This window comes from Squalius cephalus (genome assembly GCF_949319135.1).
Source record: "Squalius cephalus genome assembly, chromosome: 2".
Classification (NCBI taxonomy): Eukaryota; Metazoa; Chordata; class Actinopteri; order Cypriniformes; family Leuciscidae; genus Squalius; species Squalius cephalus.
The window spans coordinates 57,772,579-57,792,892 of NC_137123.1; the positions used below are offsets into that span (position 1 = coordinate 57,772,579).

The window sequence follows — 20,314 nt, forward strand, 5'->3', positions numbered from 1 at the left end:
ATCTGATAATTTTATGTTATATGGAATATTTTCATAGATGTTTTACAATAAAAAAATATATATAAGTAAAAAAAAAGTAACTATAATATTTTAATAAAAAGAAAATTAACAACAAATTGTTTATATAATACATTAGAATTATATAATTAAAAATATTTTTTTTAGCATTGAGCTGATCAGATGTCTTATTTCAAAGATGGTTTCAGTCATTATTTTCAAGAACAAGATTTGATAGTTCCAAGTTGGAATGCAGTATTAGCATGACTGTTGTGATCAGATCAGTATTAAGCTAACTGTTAGCTTCCAAACAGGTTTGACTGCTCAGTTGTTGAGTATTGTTGAATATTTTTGGCCGATTCCAGAAAATGTTGGAAGTGGGAAATTTGAAATTTGATCTCCTACACCACCAGATGGCACCATCATATTTAGTGTCATACTGTTAATTATGGCAAAGACAAAAGTCGAGAACACAAAATGCATGCATTCGTTTTAAAAACAGCCTAAAAAGCAAAAAGTAAGGTATCGTAATATATTACATTACTAATTTAATTTTGTACGATGCCCTTCAGTCGCCACCATCTTTGAAATTATGTTAATTGACACTTCTCTCTGAGATCGGGGTTGAATGGATTTCCGACTTTGAGCATCGCTCCAGTCATTAGGTGCTTCTCATTTCTTATTTGTGCATCCTCGGAAGGATAAACCTGTGTGTCCTCGCTCATGACTCCTCAGGAAGCTTCCTCGCTCCTCGTTCCTCGCCGCCTCGCGGTGCAATTAAAGAATTGAGATGTCCTCTAAGTTGGAGTAGAGTTCACGGGCTTGAGGACTTAGGAGCGAGGAAACGAGGAAGCATCAATTTGAGTATTGAGAAGCACCCATTATTTTCAAGGATGAGGGTCAATTTAGTATTCATAAAACAGTAGGGGAAAAGTACTCCAATGACTATCTAGAGAGATTTGGTAGTGTGCATCCAATGGACAATTTATCCCAAGAGGCCTCAGGAGAGGATTTGTGAATGGCAGTGGAGTGACACAACTGCTGCCTTAGGTCACATGACAGTGACAACATGGTGAATGTAGTATGTTCAAATTTCATTCATACTACACACATTCACATTATATAGTGCACTAGTTTCAAACCAGTTGTAGTACCTTCTATACAGTATGCGATTTTGAACGTAGCAATTGTTAAGATTAAAACAAAAATGAAATATTGCCTTTCTTGTTTTGAATTTTCATGTTTTTAAACATTTGTTTGCCCATTTTTGTGAAACAGAAGCTTAAAATCAGTTATCACATCACTCCTTTTAAGTGCTATCCGAAGATAAAAGTTGAGCTGAACGTATCAACACTGTGGTATAGATGTTGTGATAACTGGCACTAGATCGTCATTGTTCTTTGTCATTCAGGGCTGCTCAGGTTTGCTAATGCCGACACGCAGATGTCAGAGCACGTGCCAGAGATAAATGCACGACTGGATCTGCCGTAGTATGGCCGGCCTCCAGTCGTTGAATTGAGGTCTCAGTTTCACTATTTTATTTGTGCCATTTTATTGCAGACTAGTCATAACATCTTTCCCTCACTGTCTCTCTCTTTCTGTTTGAGCCTGAATGCTGTTGTACTAAATTACAAATTCAACAAGGTGGCCATTGAGCCAAAACACAGGGTGGAAGTTAAATCAATATCAGCACAGCAGGCACATTACTCTGGATAATTTATCCTCAGGTTGAACTACTTTTCTTCCTGGTGGGATAGAAAGAATGTATGCATGTATTGGATTCTATGTGTAGATTATAAGAGAAGAGAAAATAATCTACTAATAAAAAATCCCCAGAAGTGTGCGTTAATCTGACAAAATCTTCCTTTGGGGATGTTCTCAATTGAAAAAAAAAAAAAAAAGCTTTTTTACTTCTAAAATGCAAACCATATTATTTAGTACTATTTATACTTATATTTAAATACAAATGTCTTTATTTAGATAAATAGACGTGCTTATATGTGTAGCTTTACTGCTAAACTCTACACCCACTTAGCTTTAAAACTACAGTAGTCTGGATTGTGTAACTAGAAGCTCCAGTTAATCTGCCTTACTGGAAAAATCATATTCTCAGGTAATGCATTATGGAATCTTGGGAATTTTTTCTGTGAGCTTGCTACAGTGCTATTAAGTGCATAATTGTACATGCACAATTGTTGTAGTTCTTTTCTATGTGTGATTGCATTTTAATTAATGAAAATGTTGCAGGCTTATCAGAGGATCTTAGTCCTTAAGCTTGTTCAAAGTGGTCTTCTTAAACTTGGCTTAGCATCCTGCTGTTTCTTCATTAGAACACACGCTCGCATTGGGACTGTTCTCAAAAATGCATGCGTCTAGTGCTTTTCACAGTCAGTCAAAAGGGCAGTGATGTTTAAGAAGAAGGAGGCATCTACATAGATCAAGGGTTTAGGAAGGTCATGGATGAGTAAAGGTGAAGAAGGGTTGGGGGATTACATTTGCAAGTCAACACCACCATCTGCACACACACACTTATGACTCAGTGACAGATGCTACTTGGGGGCTTCATGGATAGTGTCTAGGTATTTAACAACACATGCACGTTTTATGACAGGTTTGGAATTGGCAGTTATGTCTGCATGAGCACAGTGCCCAGTTCAATCCTATATCAGCAGTTTCTTGAATAACCTGTAAAAATCATTTTATACAACCAAAACCACATGAAATGCTAGTTAAAGTGTCTCTTTTATGCTATTTTAAAGGTTGCTAATTTTGTTTTGGAAGTCTCCTACAATAGGTTTACATGCATCCAAAGTCAAAAACACTTTAATTTTCTCATAATATACATTGCAGAATTACTTTTTTTTTTTTTTTTTTTTACAGTCTGTGAAAGATTGCCCAGTCTGTTGTGATTGGTCTGCTGCTTTACAGCGTGTGTCAGAAATGAAATAGCTATTATCATATCTGAATTTTGGAGGCTTCCTCAGCTCTTGATACACAGTGATATAAACAGTAATGATGGCGTCGGTTTTACTGTGTCAATTCAAGCCCAAAGGATGAGGCTTTGGATGTGCATGTCGACAACACTAACCAAACTCTTCCAGGCCTCAGCTACAACTACAGTATTTGAGGGTGGGTCAAAGTCTATGTTTTTCGCTGGTAGCCAATAGAATGAAGTGGATAGACCAATGCAGACCATAGGCTGGCATTATGCAATTTTGAGGCTTCAGAGGTTTGTGCAGGAAGTAAGACTGGAATTACTGACGACTTGTTTCAGGCAGTTCAGAATCAGTTATTTCTTTAGGGAGACAATAACTCATGCATTAATTTATCGTGCACTTTGATCTATGAAACTTTGCAGACCTTTTATATTCACAAACAACTATATTACACACTACATGAAAGGTAATATCCCAAAAAAAAAAAAGCATAATGGGGCTCATATTCTACATCTATGCTTCTATGCATCACAGGAACATTTAGATGGTGGATAATGGCATGATTTGCTTGAGCAACTTACTTGAGTGAGTGAGTAAATATAATTATTAGTGTGTATTTTCATGGTTTTGTTGGTGATTTATATTTGTTGTGGTGTTTACCCATGCCCAGGGACCCACACAAACTCCCCTGTGCTATCTTCAACCTTGAGTAGAAGCGGGCATGGTAGATGCCATCGGAGCTCCCCCCGGGGCTGGCGTTTGATACAGCCCTGTACAACTATTGTAAAAGGTGGGGACTGTCTCAGGTATGGTGTCAACCACCAGCCCCACCTCCATATACAGTACCATTATTTTGCAGACCCATAATTTACTGTATTCCTCCATGCACCCGTCAAGTGTTGACTTCCTATGCCCATGTACTACCCCATTTATCCCTCATTCCACAACAATATTACCTTTATTTTATCATGCCTCTAAACTTTGTTATTTTCTTCCTTGAAACACAAATTAAGAAGTTTTTGCAATATGTTTGCTCTGTTCTTTTCCATACAGTGAATGGGGATGCGGGCAGTTGAGCTTGAAAAAAAAACAACAACAAAAAAAAACATCAAAGTACCTTAAAATGAATCATTATGCTTTGTTTGAACTTAAATTGAGGTTTCTAAGCATGGCATACAACCGAAATAGACTCTTTGTTATGCTTTGCATTTCACCTCCATATCCACTGTTGTCTTTTAATGCCTGAAATAAAGTCTACTTGTGTGTTTTCATTTTGGCTGTATCATGATTTAAGATCACTGCAACCCTCTGACAGCACAATTTAAGGTTAAACGTCTTTTATGAAATTTCCAGTTATATGATTTTATTTAATTTTTTAAAGCAATTTTGAGTCCATTTATTTTGCTAAACCTATCTGTTCATTTAAACCACATAAGGTTAGTTTTGTGGCTAAGGACAATGTATGACAATTACCTAAGTGGTTTTCTCTCTACGGCAGATATCAATGCTCAAGCAAGGAAGCTGCAAAGAAACCGTGCTAAAGGAACAATGACACTCCAGCACGGCTCCTCATTTTGCCGCAGCCTCAGTGAAACCAGCCTTAACTTGGTGGGACTGCCTGGTGAGGAACCTAAACGGTACTACTCCACCCTCCCAGGGCCAATCAGAACACGCTCTGCACGAGACACTGAGATCCGTAAAGAACGAGATGGTGGCGGAGTTAAACACTCTCTCTACCAATCACCACACTTGCTGCTCCTTCAAGGGTACAACCAACAGGTAAACAAAATTACCTATGTAAAATGTATATTCTATTCAAAAGTTTGGGGTCAATCATTTTTTTTTAAAGAAATTAATTATTCTAGTCAGCAAGGATGCATTAAACAGATCAAAATTGACAGTAAATACATTTATAACATTACAAAAGATTTCTATAAATGTTCTATTCATCAGGAAAAAAATATGAAAACGGTTTACTCAAAAATATGAAGCAGCTCAACTGTTTTCAACATTGATGATGATAAGAAATGTTTCTTGTGCACCGAATTAGCATATTAGAGTGATGTCTGATGGATCATGTGGCACTGAAGACTGAAAGAATGATGCTGAAATTTCAATTTTGCCATTACAGAAATAAATTGCATTTTACATTATATTCAGTTAGAAAACAGTTATTCTAAATTGTAATAATATTTTACAATATTACAGTTTTTACTGTATTTTTGATCAAATACTACTTGATGAGCAGAAGACACATCAAACATAAAAAAATCTTGACCAAACTTTTCAATGGTACATATAACATGGAATAATTAATGAAATAATGAAATGAAAACCATGAAAATATAAGTGAATCAATAAAAAAAAAATTAAAAAAATGTGTCACATTGGAACTTTCTTAAAGTAAAAAGTTTTTAAAGTTTTATTACTCCTGTCTGGAGTAGTGTTTATTGTTTGATTTGCTTTTGTTTGTCAGGATTGCCTGGTTTACCTGTTGAATCGAGAGCAACACACAGTTGGTCAGGAAACAGCATCAGCACGGCCAAATATCTGCCTGTCGTCTCCGGATGTGCTTCCACTTCACTGCCGAATACGTCGTGCTGTGCAACGGCGTTCTTCCTCGGACCAGCGGTTACTTCTAGAACCTGTCGCCCACGGCAATGTTCTGGTTAACTTCATGCGTATTGAGCGGCCCACTCCGCTACGTCATGGGGATTTGCTGTCCTTTGGTGCTCATTACATATTCCTGTACAAAGACCCACTGAGTGCGAAACCACTTCCTGCCCAAACTCTCACTCGACTTCGGGCACTGGCAAGACTTTGCGATAGCGAGTCGGGGGGTGTGCCTGAGAAAGGAGAGGCATGTCGTATGTGTGGGGCCGTATTACATGAACCAGTGGCGTCTCGGCGCAGCTCTAAGGCTCCAGCGAGAGGTGCACAGAAGAGAAAGCTCGCGTTGGAATTTGAGCGGGCTCACGAGGATGCGCTGGTGAACCGGGTGCTGACACTTATTGAGCCGAGCGGGGATGACCACAAGCTGACACCAGCATATTTGCTTTGTCTATGCATCAAGCACTCAGCTAATACATTTCCACCTGGCAGCTTTGGTAAACTATTGCTGAAAATTTCCAAGAGGATTCAAACCATCGCATGGGTTAGTACTCAAATCAACATTTTAGATGTGTTTAAAGCTGAAATATGCTATTTTTTCCATGTTCAAATCTCAATTTGAGATTGCATATTTAATTTCCTACAAAGTTGGGATGTGCAATATATTGGTGCCATATTGGATATTTAATTAATCAATATCTGTCAGTATTGGATATTTATCGGCCTATATTGCATATTTTATATATTTCCCCTATTTTTACATTTAGATTACCTTTGCTATCATCTAATGCTCACTTAAAATTTATCTTTAAAAACTCTAATAATTAAATAATTAAATTGAATAATAATGTTAAATGTAACGTTTTCACTGTACATTTTAATGTTTTGATTTCTAAATTCACTTGTAGTATTTAAAACATTTGATTTTAGCTTTTAGGGTATTACACACTTTACCTTAAAGAAAAGTCTAGTTTAAAACTTTTAATTTCAAGCAGCAGATACCCTGGTTCATGCATACTTGGCCCACTCAATTGTCTGTCACCCATCAAACTACATTTCCCACAATTCCTCGGGCTCCTCCCACTGTCACTGAGACTGATTGTGTTTCAGTATGGGAGAAGAAAATGATGGAATGGCAAGCACGGCAAGTCCATCGGAAAAATTACTTGTTTTACAATTTTTCACATAAGAAATGAAAGAGTTTTCTGCATGTTCACAATGTCCAAGTGCAAGCGTGTTTCTTTTATACAAAATGCATAGCAATAGCATTTGCATGAAGAGGATCAGTCCCAGAAGACCCATTGATTGATTTTCTGCTCTGAGGGTCAGTACTGTATTCACCTCACATGGCCTTTTGTCTTTGTTGACAAATGCATTTTCCTGTGTTGATTTAAACACTACAGAAATCTGTGAATGTCCCTTTAATCTTGCCCCAATGAAACCATGCATTTAATGACCGTCTTTGAACTCATTCATTATTCAAATCCAATTTTAGAAGGTCAACCATCAGCCCCAATATTAACCAGCCAAAGAAAAGAGCAAGAAAGGAAAGGTTGAAAAAAAAAAATGACTCCAATGTATTATACCTCCCACATGCAGCTATTCAAAATTTGATGACATTAATTGCCATCCGCGTCTGTGTCTCACAGGAGAAGACAAAGGAGTTGGCACAGAAGCAAGCTCAGCAGTGAGTATCACGTTCCCCCTTATAATACGCACATGCGTGCACTTTGAATGTGTGACACTCTAAGGTCACTTGCCGCTGAATAGGCTATCACCAATTCGGAAAGCATTGCTACTGAGTCAAACCATTGAATGTGTGTGTTTTTGTATGGTTATACAGTCAAGATCCTGCCTCCTTGTCTCTGCTCAGCATCTCCGACCTAGTACCTGATCTCCAGTTCATTTTCTTCTGGATGTCCAATGCCATAGAAATACTGTATTTTATCCAGCAGAAGTCCCCTGCATACATGCAGACCATTGAGCTCATGGACGATAAAGGTATGAAACGCTCTAGGCTTTTTCCACTTAAAATAGTTTCTAAACCCAGGGTTAACGGAATCCTGGGTTTTCTTGTGCTTTACGTTTTACACTGCTCATACTTTACCCAGGATTAACAATTAAAGGTAGGGTAGGCAATTTTCGGAGAGGCTAGCTATAGCGAGCTATTTTTAAAAGCATAAGATCCCTTCCTCCCTTCAGAGCGTCTCCAAAGTCACGTCTCCTCCAAAACACATGAACGCGTACAGCAGGGAGCAAACAAAAGCGTCATGAGAGACAGCGTTAAACTACCTCATGTCTCAAAGCACATAACATTACAATAATAATGAACATAAACAACTTAAAGAACTCTGACCTGAACGCTGCAGTTTAATTTCCACACTGATAGTGTTGCCATTGAAACGCATAAATTCGAGTCACGAACCACTCCGAATATAATGTCATGGGTATGGAAACCTCTTCCATTCCTAATTACAGTAGTTATGGCGTGAACGCAATGGCGAGCTCGTTGTTTTGGATCAGGAGGAACTGTAAAAGGTGGCTGCTGTTTCGTTTGCGCTGCTCAGTGACTGATGTCTCTCTAACTCTGCATAGCATGAAACACTCTGATGACGTGTGATGTCTGCATGAGCAGGTGCACGGATGTATGGAAATACATAAGTTGACAGGCAGGTATGGATATTGTATCATTGCATTTGGACCGAATGCAATGATTGGATGAACATTTTATGGTCCTATACGACGATATACATATAAATAATTTTATACCACTTAACTTAGTGATTGCTATCAGGGTGTGATGAGACATTCAACCAGCATAACAAAAAATGTTTCTGGAACAAATCATTTAACCTGCCTTTAATCATGTGTATTCTGCCGTTTCACACTGTACATTCCTAAAGCCTGGGTGAATGTTCTTACATTTATGCATTTGGCAGACACTCCGACTTACATTGCATTTCAAGGTACACATTAACATTCTCGTCAGTTCTTGTTTTCCCTGGGAATCGAACCCATGCCCTTGGCGGTGCAAGCACCAACGCTCTACTGTTTGAACTACAGGAGAGCATTCTTATTTGCATATTTGCGTTGTCAGTGTCATTGATTGGACAAGCGCAGTGCGCAACCTGTTTATTTAAAAACTCTAGCATTGCGTGTCCTCTTGCATTGCCTATTATCAGGTTTTCCTGACTTTTCAGACTATAAAGGTAAGAATGAAATGGTCACTTCTTCACTGTAACTGACGCGTTTTCCATCTGCATTTGATATTTTTCCTCATCAAATGCTAAAACGACTGTTTATACATCTCTGTGACTGTCCAAAGCATGTGAATATGAGGCACGTGATTGGTTGTCAGTTGCAAAGTATCTAGTCATAACATTCTAACACCACATTGTTGCACACTGTACACATTTGGCAACACTGGTTAACACTGCAAAAGCTCAGGAGCAGGGTTTCATATCCTTGAGTAAAAAGCAGTGCTAAGTGTGAAACGTTCCTCCACCCGACATTAAAAGTGGGGGTTAAAACGACGGTAACCCGGGGGTTAAATGCAGTGTGAAAAGTCCTTCTCAATTGTTTTTAGACTAGACTTGCAAAGCTGCAATGCCCATTATGGATTGGGTCTATGGGGCCCAATAGAGACAAAATTAAAAACAAGATTAACTAGGCAGGAGGATTAGAGGTTATAAAAGACACATCAAATGTTAAATGCAATGCATTTGGTCTAATTGTATTTTTTTCTTTTTCTTTTCTGTTTCTAATTGCAGCAGGATCGAAAGAATCTCTCCTCTCAGCAACAATATCAGCAAATGAAGAGGCTATGACCATACTGGAGGAAGTGATCATGTACACCTTTCAGCAGTGTGTCTACTACATCACTAAGGTAAAGGGTAGTATTACGTTATATGTGTGGCGCCACCCTTCTAAGATGTTACCAGGGCTGCTGGGAATGAATTATTTATTGTGTGTGTGGCTTCTTGTACGTGTTGTAGGTCTTCCTCTCCTCTACCTCCTTCTATTTCAAATAAATGCTGTTCTTTTGAACTTTCTATTCTTTACAGAATCCTAAAAAACAAACAAAACAAATGATCACAGTTGCCACAAAAATATTAAGCAGCACAACAGTTTTCAATATAGATAATAAAAAAAGTGGGAGACACTAAAGACTGGAGTAATGATGCTGAAAATTCTGCTTTGGCATCACAAGAATAAATGACATTTTAAAATATTAAAAAAAATTGTTTTTGATCAAACAAATGCAGCCTTGGTAAGCATAAGATGAGCATAAGAGATTTCTTTCAAAAACGTAAAAACATTCGTACCTATCCCAACTTATTGACAAGTTTGTCAGTGATTCTTTTCATACAAGATGTCATGTAGTTTTGCGACATCTCATGTGCTTCATTTTGCATTTTTGAGCCAATCAGCTAAGCCATAATTGATAGCCCTGTAACAAATATGCATTAATTACAGGGCTATCAATTTAATAAATTAATTTAATGTTATAATTTTAAAAATGAAGGATTTATGAGCGTTGCCATTAGTGTAGTCACTCTAGGGTCATTACTACACTAATGGCAACGCTCATAAATCCTTCATTTTTAAAATTATAACATTAAATTAATTTATTAAATTGATAGCCCTGTAATTAATGCATATTTGTTGGTGTCTGGTTATCCATGTCTTAACAAATGCCTGTTGTTTACATTTCAGACTTTGTACGTTGTGTTGCCTGGCCTGTTGGACTGTAACCCGTTTGGGACAGAGTCTTCATCAGAGCAGTGCCGGCGGGCTGTTGGAGTGTGTGTGTGTTCTGTGTGTGTGATGCCAGAGGCGGTTCGCCGGGTGGTGAGTGTGTTTCAGACTACATCAGACCTGCTGCAGCAGTACCAGGTTCATGCAGAGATTCAGAGTCAAATGTTTGCCTACCTCTTCTTCTTCACCAATGTCTCACTCTTCAATCAACTCATCGATAAAGGTGAGACACACACACACACACACACCCTTTGCTATATTTTCATTAAGCAGCCACTGCTGCTGTGGCAACAACATGACACAGTTAGTGTGTCAGCAATTGCAGGCAGAAGAAAAAAAGAAAAATATATATTCCAAGTCTACTAAAGCTGTAAGATAGCTATTAAGTCATTTTTCAATGAAAAGGTTGCCTAATTTGAAGTTTATTCAATGTAATTCAATTACTGATTTATGTATTAGGGAAGATTTTCAAAATAGCTTAAAGAAAAAGCAGGATATTCATGCAGAAATTATTATTATGAAAGTATACTACCATTCAGAAGTTTGGGGTTGGTTATATTTTGAAATGTTTTTTAATAAGTATGTTATGCTCTTCATGGCATGCATTTTTTTCAGGATACTTTGATGAAAATTCAAAAGAACAGCGTTTATTTGAAATGGAAAACAGTATAAACAGTATAACTGTATTTTCTGTCACTTTTGATCAATTTAAAGCATCCTTGCTGTGTAAGTGTATACATTTCTTACAAAAAATAATCTTACTGACCCCAAACTTTTGGACGGGAGTTCATATTTAAATGTAATTATATATATATATATATATATATATATATATATATATATATATATATATACAGTGCTATGCATAAGTTTAGACACCCATGCTAAAGTTGACTAAAAAGAGGAATAAAAAATATCATCTTTTGGAAATTGAACTTAATGCCTTAATTAAAAATTTTTGGAAAAATCCAACCTTTAAGGACACCAATTTTCTTTGTGAATGAATAATGTATCGTAAATAAATAAATGTTCTTCCTTAAAATACAGGGTGCATAAGTCTGGACACCCCTATGTTAAATTCCCATAGAGGCAGGCAGATTTTTATTTTTAAAGGCCAGTTACTTCATGGATCTAGGATACTATGCATCCTGATAAAGTTCTGTTGGCCTTTGGAATTAAAATAGCCCCACATCATCACATAGCCTTCACCATACCTAGAGATTGGCATGGTTTTATTTCAGTTAGCCTAATAGCTAATAGATGATCTTATGGAAAGTACTCCATGCCAATATATATATATACGTTTGTTTTGTATTGCATGTCTGCAAAACTACCATCAGTTTACTTTTTTAAAGGGCAGCACGAGACAAATGTAATTTCTGCATGTACATGTGCGCATTACTCATGGTCAGGTGAAGATTATTTCTTCAGACACCCATAATCCTCTTTATGTAACAGACAGAGGATAAGAGCTGGTCTTACACACAAACATGCACATAGACTCACACAAAGTGTGAAGAGTGGTTTTGACTTGAAGTACTGCAGTAAACTCTTCATTTTAATTAGGGACAATAATTAATCATAGTCTTATTACAAGTATTACAATATGCTATATTATGATTCTGAAAAAGGGTTTGTTGTCATTGTATGTTCTTAGGCCCTGCACGTGGCTGGTTTCAGCGTTCTCGGGTCCTGCAGATCCAGGCTAGTGTGAAGATGCTACTGGACTGGGCTAAAGGGGTGGGACATAATCATCTTGCACAGAAATTCTTTGCCAAGTTCTGTAGTGCTGTGAGCATCCTGGCCACAACGCCACAACAGCTCTCACAGGTAATGCAGCGAATCTATTTGCTGTTTGCAATGAACAAATCAAACAAAAGTAATTGAAATAGCTCAACACAACAAATGTTTCAAGTGGTTTCCCCAAATTTAACTGAAAATTCAACTTTTAATGACTTACACAGTCTCAAAATTATTCAACCTCCTGAATAGAATCCCTCACAACAGCACAAATCTGCAAACCAGGTGTTGTCTCAAGCACACCTGATTCAACTTATCAAGGGCTTCATTAGTTGCACCAGGTGTGTTTGAGCTAGAACACATGAAATATCTGAACTGGCTAGGTTTGTTGAGTGTCAGTCATACCCCTTTTCCACCAAGGCAGTGCTGGTGCCGGTTCGGAGCCGGTGCCTACTCGGGAACCAGTTCTTTGTGTTTCGACAGCCAAAGAACCGGTTCTCGGCCAGGAAAATTGGTTCCAAAGCGGCACCAACTCTTTGCTGGACTAGAACTGTTCATTTTTTACCATTTTACCATGTCATGCTTACGTCGGGGGCTGGGGGCGGGGTTATTGTCGAACTTCTTCTCGAACGTAACCTCCGTCTATAGTAATCCAGACGAGCAGCACAAATGTGTTCTAAACGTCTTCTTCTGACCCCAATATAGGATCGCAAAGCCAGGAGAAACATTTGAAGAAAGACGATGTAGTCCGCCATTGTAATTGTTATGCTTGAAGTTGGCGAAAGCTAAGACGTATGGCAACGTACACAGAGACGTAACGACGTAGTTCGCTGGGCTCTCTAGTCAGTGGAAAAACAAACAGGTTCTGAGAAGGTTTGCAAAGTTGAACCAACTTTGAACCAGCACCAGTTCCGAACCAGTTCTTTTTTGGTGGAAAAGGGGTATATGAGGTGTAAAGTCCAGGTTCAGAAAGTAAAAGTCCTCCGCAGTATTTTGTTCCAATCACCTGGTAATCACCAATCACCAAACACAGCTAATTAGCACAGTTTTTCAGCCAGGAGATAGAACTAATTAGTGAAATCAGCTGGCTGAGTTCATGGGTAGAATAAACATATGGCAGGACTTTTACTTTCTGACCCCTGGACTTTACACCTCTGGTGTCAGTTATTCTGATTAATGATTACAGAGGCACATGAATTTATATAAAAAAAACATTTTTTTAAAAAATCTGTCAATGTAATGATCTGTGTTATTGCACATGTTAATTATTATGCTGCCCTTCAAAGACAAACAAAAATAGACTTTTTAAATATTTTTCAGTTTCAATCTGTCAATTTCAGTGTTCATGTTAAAAAAATCACCAGGCAGAAGTTCCTGCTTATTTATTTATTTGAATTTAGATGCATAGATTTCTTTTTTTGTGTCATATTTAGAGTATCATGTTTTGATTATATTATTTTTTTGATCTGGTTATACAAGTAAAAATAATTTAATAAATGAATAAATAGTACATTTTGTTGTAGCTTGCAGTGTAGCTTGACAAGCTACAGTTTCAACGTAGCCTTACCAACACTAATCCCCATGCTGAGGACATTAACTGCTCTTGTGTGTGTTTTTGTCTGTAGATGAGTTGGAAAGCTTTGTGCGCAGAGCACCCGTCCCTGAAGCCTGTCCAGCTACACAGAATCCTCACACAGTACCAGCTCATGGCTGAGCTCGGTCCTCTACCAATCTGGCAACCCAGCAGTGAAGATGAGGCCTATATCTACAGAACAGGTAGGTATATGAATGGGATTACTCTCGATCTGATTTCCAGAGATTTTGTGTATGCTAGTGTACATTGTGAATGTGTCTTTTCAATAGTTGATTTACTGGAGAGTTTTGAGAACCACCCTCCTATTGTGCTGCCGAGTGCTGGATTTAAAGTGGACCTGGAGAGTGATTGTGTGGAGGACAGTATATACCGCCAGCTACTTTACGTTCGTCACTTCGTTTGGGGTCTTCGCACCAAGACCCATCCTTCTAATGGCTGTACAGACCGGCAGGAAGCCCAGGTACAATATATATCAGTGGGGATTTCTTTAAGACTGCAAGGGAAGCTCAGCTTCCCCTATAATGTAAAAAAATGAATGGTCAAATATGCACTATTGTGTTAACATTTGGACTAAAAATGCGTTAGAAAACGTTCATCTCAAAGACGAGTTCGTTCAGAATCAGTTACATATAACAGGTCGGCTGACTCGATTTCCTTCTCGTACATTCCCGTAGCGTCACAGTGCATTTCCCTGAAGCCCAGCGTCCATTGACTTCAATGGGGCTGCTTTGAACAGTTTTTTTTCATTGCTTCGAAACTAGACGGTCATTGGATAAATGCTGCGATTATGTCCCGCCCACAGACGCTCAGCGTCTCTGGGGGTGAATGAGGAGTGGGCTGGCCTGGACTCCGGGCTTCTGCGTGATGATTGGAGGGTCTGTCGAAAGGCTGCATCTCCTTTTGATTGACAGCGATTTCATACAATAAAAAGTCGCTGATGCTGAAGCTATTCGAGCTCAGTCCCATCGCGGATTTTTCAACTGTAGTCGAAAGACAAACTGCTGCAACCTATTTCTTGGTATTTGCTTGTCGAAATTGCTAGCCAATTTTCATAATACATTTCACACAATTATATATTTATACCTTTATTATATTATTACTTATTATATTTTTTATATTATTATTAGTAATAATTAAAAAAATAATTATTAAAATAATAAAAAAAGATATATTAGTAGTAGTAGTAGTATTATACTTTATTATATTATTATTTATACCTTTATTATATTATTATATTTATACAATTATATTTAACTCTGCTGGTCATTGAGAGGACACTGGTCAAGTCACTGGAAAAGATGCCTAGTTGGTACGACAGGGTCACAGAGCATTTTCTTGAAAAGGAACGTAGAATTTACGTATAAATAAATGGACAGTTTTTATAATGTAGGCCGAAAATGAGCTTCCCCTCTTTGAAAGACCAGCAGCCGCCACTGATATATATATATCTCAGCTTTTTCTCAACTTCATTTGATCAAAGTCATTCTTAAAATGTCAACTTGTGAACTAGCTTTAAAGACTGTAGCTTACAACACTAAGATTTAAATTCTAGACATGAGATTCGTTCTTAATCTGATTACAAGATTAGCTGTGTAATTATGAGCTGCTGGCTAAATTACGGACCATGTGTGAGTCAGTCTACAAAAAAACACAACAGATTTTCTGGTGTTGCGACACTGTTTAAGGATTATCCAAGGCTTATTTTTATTGTTTGTTTGTTTTGCCTTCAGTTTAATTGCTTTATGACTTTATTCAAGTTGAAATCTCCCAAAATGTACATTCCCAGTTTAAAAAGTTAATAAAATTCCTCCAATGTATTTTTTTGTTTCCAGCAGAGGGCAGCCATTCTATTAATTTATATGGTAGTGTCTGTACATTTTATACAAAGCAGCTCCACTAGTGCCATTTTTACCACTTGAGCTACAGGACTATAGAAATAGAACAATTCAATAATTCTCCATCTATAGTTAAAATATGAAACCACTGTATCTTTAAAATATTGTTGTTGAAAATAATACAAATATAAAGTCCCTTTCTCCAAAGCACTGTTCAGGTAAAAATAAAACATAATATATACATTTATAAAATCATATTCTTCATCTCATCATAGCATTCCATCTATAAATACGTCAACAAATAGCTTGTAAATTATTTAAAGTCGGCAGAATTTGCCATAGTCGTTTCTTCTCTATTGCGACATATATCTGAGTAAAATGGTTTTCGATCAAGAAAAAATGTAGGGTGGGACTTGATTTTGTCCATGGCTAATTGATTGGATGGTTGTGGTTTGCTATTGGTCGATCTCAAGTGTCAGAGTGACAGGTCATCAGAGAAGAGAAGAGTTTTTTGATAAAGATTAAAAGGGCACATGAATAAAAAAAAAAAAAAGATGTGCACAGATAAATTATTTATCATAAATACTGCAATATTCCATAAAAAATAATACTTGTCAATTTTGATTTCATGGTGACTTTAAAGGAATAACTGACATGTTTGACCTTGAGATTGTTTTTCTAAGGGTCGTCAACTTGAAATATTGATATTAATAAATAATGAAAATTCTGTTCTCCAGCGTGAGCCTCCTCAGCCTCACTCCAATTCACATGCAGCACCTCCGATGCGTGGGGAGGGAGAGGGGGAGGTGCGGGGCTCCTCAGCAGGTCTCGGAGGGAGAGGAGAGGGAGCGGGAGCCGAGGAACGACCCCGAGACAAGCCACCGCACAGCGTTCACCACAGAAACGGGACCAGCATCCGTTACGCCAACCAAACCCAAGCCACAGACTCTTCCTGTATACTGACTCCACCTAATACGCCCCTCTATCCGGAACACACGTATATACACTCCAACACACAGTCCAATTCAGTCCACTACCCTGAGCATGCTTCACAAGAGCACACACATACACACTCTCACACAAAGTCCAATGGTTGCATGCGTTCTACTCCAGAGCACAAGAAAATCAATGGCTTCATCAGCAATGGCATTGAAGGCAAGTCAAAAACGCCTTTTGGGTCGTGGATGTGTGTGTTCTTTCTGCTAGATTTGGTCATTTGGGTCATTCCTGTTATGCAGTACTTTCTATTTCTATTCAACTGAATGGAATGTTTTAGCGACAAACCAACTAATACTACAAAACACCACAGAATTCATTAAATATATTACTAATACTAACTTCATCCATTCATTCCTTCATTCTAAATTATTTGTTATAACCAGGCTAATGCTATATACTATATTATTGATTCAAGCTGAAACAAAACCCGTGTTCTTATAAGTATTTTTGTTTAGTTTGAATTAATAATATATATATATATATATATATATATATATATATATATATATATATATATATATATATATATATATATATATATTACTCCTATATTTACCTAATCGTGATATTGTGATCAGAATAAACAAATGTGATATACATTTTTAAATATTTTATCCAGTTGGAAAACAATGAGGACACAATGTACTGTGTAGTAGGAATGAGCCTGTTAGTGACTGCACATTAGATTTGGTTGTTCGACAACAGACATGATGTAATCATGTCTGATTTGTGTACATCACTTTTTAATTTCACTTGAATTAGTTTATGTGTGAATACATGTGTTTATTTCTTATAAACATATGTACAGAGTTCTGTGTGTATAGTTCTGTCAGTATTGCGTGTGTTTACTCTTTGCATCATTTAATAACTTTGTTTGCATGTGCAGCAGATGCATTTGCCCGTTGTGAACACTGATTTTGTTTATTGGCCCGACTTCGGAGTCTGTGTGTGTAGATGTGTGTGTGTCAAATGAGCACTGAGTCTTGTGTGTGTGTGTGTGTTTGTTTGTTTGTCCCTGCCCCACTCCAGGCCCTTTGAGTGGTTGTGGTTTTCCTTTCCCTGTCCCTGTCTCCCATCTGGACCCAAACTCTGATGATATCTGTTCCGTCTTTGTAGTGGACCTGGATAAAGGACCGTACGGCCTGGGAATGGGACTTATCGATGGACTTGTGAGTCTGTGCAGACTTTTAACTCTGGTGGTCAATGTTCTATGCCCATAACCGTAACACTATACATCTGTTCCAGACATCTGTACCTAGACAGCGTGTTGCAACATAGGCTCAATTCACTGCAGTTTCCAGCTGAAATGTAAAACAGCAACTTTTATATTCCTTTTCACACAAATTATCACCACAGGAGCAGATTTAAGATTAATAAAGCCTTGTTTTCGCCCGGTTACTTTTACATTACTATGTAATAATCTTAAAACACTTTTACTATAGGCTAGTTCATGATTTGTAAATTAATACATTTTGACGTCTGTGTCACATAATAGCTCCATATGTATTACTTTTCTGATAAAGTAAATGCGCTCGGTAACTCACCTGTTATAGCATTGCACTTGTGTTCCACAGCACTCAGGTACGAGTCCAGTGAATGACAAGTCAAGATAAAAAGCTCTAAAATACCGTAGTTGCAGCAACAAATGCATTTTTTATCTGTGTTTGCTTTTGTTAAAGGGATAGTTCACCCAAAAATGAAGATTCTGTCATCATTTACTCATCCTCATGTTGTTGTAAACCAGTGAGTTTCTTTGTTCAGTTGAGTGCAAGATATTTCAAAGAACACTGGTAACCAAATAGTTGCTTGTCCCCATTGTATGGAAGCTTGTTTCCGCCACTGAATAAAAAATAAGAAATTAATTGCGACTTTTTATCTAACAATAATGCAAGTTATAAAGTCAGAATTGCATGATGTAAATTTGCAATTGTGTGTTATAAAGTCAGAATTGTGAGATTTCCTTCGAATTGGACTTTATAACTCGCAATTGCGAGTTTATATCACAGTTCTGAGAAAAGATGTCAGAATTGCGAGAAAAGTCAGAATTGTGAGTTTATTTCTCCTTACTTCACCTTTGACTTTATAACATGCAACTGCGTCTTTATATCATGCAATTCTGACTTTATAGATGTAAACTCATAATTGTGAGATAAAAAGTCGCAATTATCTTTAAAATGTTTTATTCTGTGGCAAAAACAAGCTTCCATATACCATTGACTTCCATAGTATAAAGAAGAAAAAAAATACTACTTAAGGCAATGGGGACCAGAAACTGTTTGGTTACCAACATTCTTCAAAATATCTTCTTTTGTGTTCAACGGAACAAAGAAACTCATACAGGTTTAGAACAACTAGTGGGTGAGTAACTGATGTCAGAATAAAACATTTTGGGTGGACTATCAATTTAAATGTATTGTTTAGGTTCAGGGTGGGGTTTAGTGTAGGTAGTACTTCTAGAGCATTAACCTTTTAGCACTGGACATTTCATTTCCGAACTGCTGTGACATGGACAACAAGTCAACAACCTACGTAATAAAACATCGCTGGTTCATGTTCATCTGTTTCGGATGAAACTGAACGTCTTTAAGCCCCACACACTGGACATTTTACTTTGAAAGTGTCAGGAATCCTGATTTATCCCAATTATAAGGCAGTATTGCATACATCCTTCATTGTAGTCCCAGAAAATATTGTGGTCAGCTAAGGTTTTGGAATAGAACTTGTATTTTAATCCCTCAGTATTATTACTATAAAACAGCCAAACTAAAAGCGATAAGATTCTAGCCATTGTACTATTTTTGACAGATGTTTGATTATGTTGTGGATCATACGTTAGCCCGCAAGCTATAAGTGGTAAAAAGACTAAAAAACACAAAATTTTGATTCATATCATAAGCTTTAATAGCCTGATGGGACCGATCATTTCACTTTTTTTTTTGTTTGAATTTGGTTTCTCACTCTCTGTATATACAGCACACCCCTCTGAACTCTCCTGGAATCTACATCAGGACACTGATTCCAGATGGACCGGCTGCTGCAGATGGGCGACTCTGCATTGGTGACAGAATCCTGGCAGTGAATGGGACCAGTCTCATTGGAGCAGACTATCAGAGGTTATAGGGCTCCATATGGACTACACCTATAGTGATCAAATATACCATGACATTTTCATCAGGCATGATCTTTTGCAATGATTATGTGTCTGTTAACCCTGACATTTGAATTCCGCTATGTCTGTCTCTCACAGTGCTGTGGATTTGATTCGTCTGGGGGGAGGACGGCTCCGGTTTCTTGTCGCCAAATCAGATCTTGAAGTAACAGAGAAGATCAGTGCCTCTTCCTGCTGAGAGAGAGGCTGCAAGTGTGACCCTCTACCTAAACGAAATATGAGGAGGACAGCGAGTCCTCCTTTCCGAGACTGGAGACTGGAGAACAAGCACACTATAGGACCTCTCAGCGACTACAGCTCTCTATAAGCCCTGTACAATACTGCACTCTTTCTCATTCAGAACAACAGTTTGACACCTCTTTACCTCTTAGCCAATCTGGTTTTGTCAAGTAATATTGAAGGGGATGGTTTTTGTGCACATAATCTGGCAGATACTGTACAAAGAAAATAATATTCACATACGGCAGACATGAAACAGGATAAGTCGTTTTTTTAAGATGGTTAATTTGCTCAAGAAAACATTAAAAAAAACTTTCAATGGCCTCCTAAAAGGTACAATTGAGTCTTTTTACAAATATCTGATCCTTCGTGATTGATAAAAAGATTTGAAACATAAATTTAACATTTTTCTGATTGATTAAATCTCTACTGGTACAAAGGTTCTCTCTTTCAAGTT

General features: G+C 37.5%; 1 protein-coding gene across 2 annotated transcripts in view; it reads left to right on the forward strand.

The window, feature by feature from the left end:
* The window catches only part of radil (Ras association and DIL domains), a 22,633-nt gene extending 2,556 nt beyond the window's left edge, over positions 1 to 20,077 (forward strand). Inside the window, exons 4-17 of one of the 2 annotated variants that reach the window (XM_079854514.1) lie at positions 3,604 to 3,723; positions 4,432 to 4,712; positions 5,410 to 6,087; positions 7,193 to 7,230; positions 7,387 to 7,544; positions 9,314 to 9,429; positions 10,260 to 10,524; positions 11,959 to 12,131; positions 13,667 to 13,817; positions 13,905 to 14,095; positions 16,208 to 16,625; positions 17,586 to 17,638; positions 19,443 to 19,582; positions 19,717 to 20,077. In XM_079854514.1, the coding sequence (XP_079710640.1) occupies positions 3,604 to 3,723; positions 4,432 to 4,712; positions 5,410 to 6,087; positions 7,193 to 7,230; positions 7,387 to 7,544; positions 9,314 to 9,429; positions 10,260 to 10,524; positions 11,959 to 12,131; positions 13,667 to 13,817; positions 13,905 to 14,095; positions 16,208 to 16,625; positions 17,586 to 17,638; positions 19,443 to 19,582; positions 19,717 to 19,816 (2,882 nt within the window). In that variant the 3' untranslated portion in view covers positions 19,817 to 20,077. The remainder of the gene's footprint in view (positions 1 to 3,603; positions 3,724 to 4,431; positions 4,713 to 5,409; positions 6,088 to 7,192; positions 7,231 to 7,386; positions 7,545 to 9,313; positions 9,430 to 10,259; positions 10,525 to 11,958; positions 12,132 to 13,666; positions 13,818 to 13,904; positions 14,096 to 16,207; positions 16,626 to 17,585; positions 17,639 to 19,442; positions 19,583 to 19,716) is intronic. The other variant, XM_079854515.1, reaches the window with a different exon arrangement.
* Positions 20,078 to 20,314: the final 237 nt, after the last annotated feature.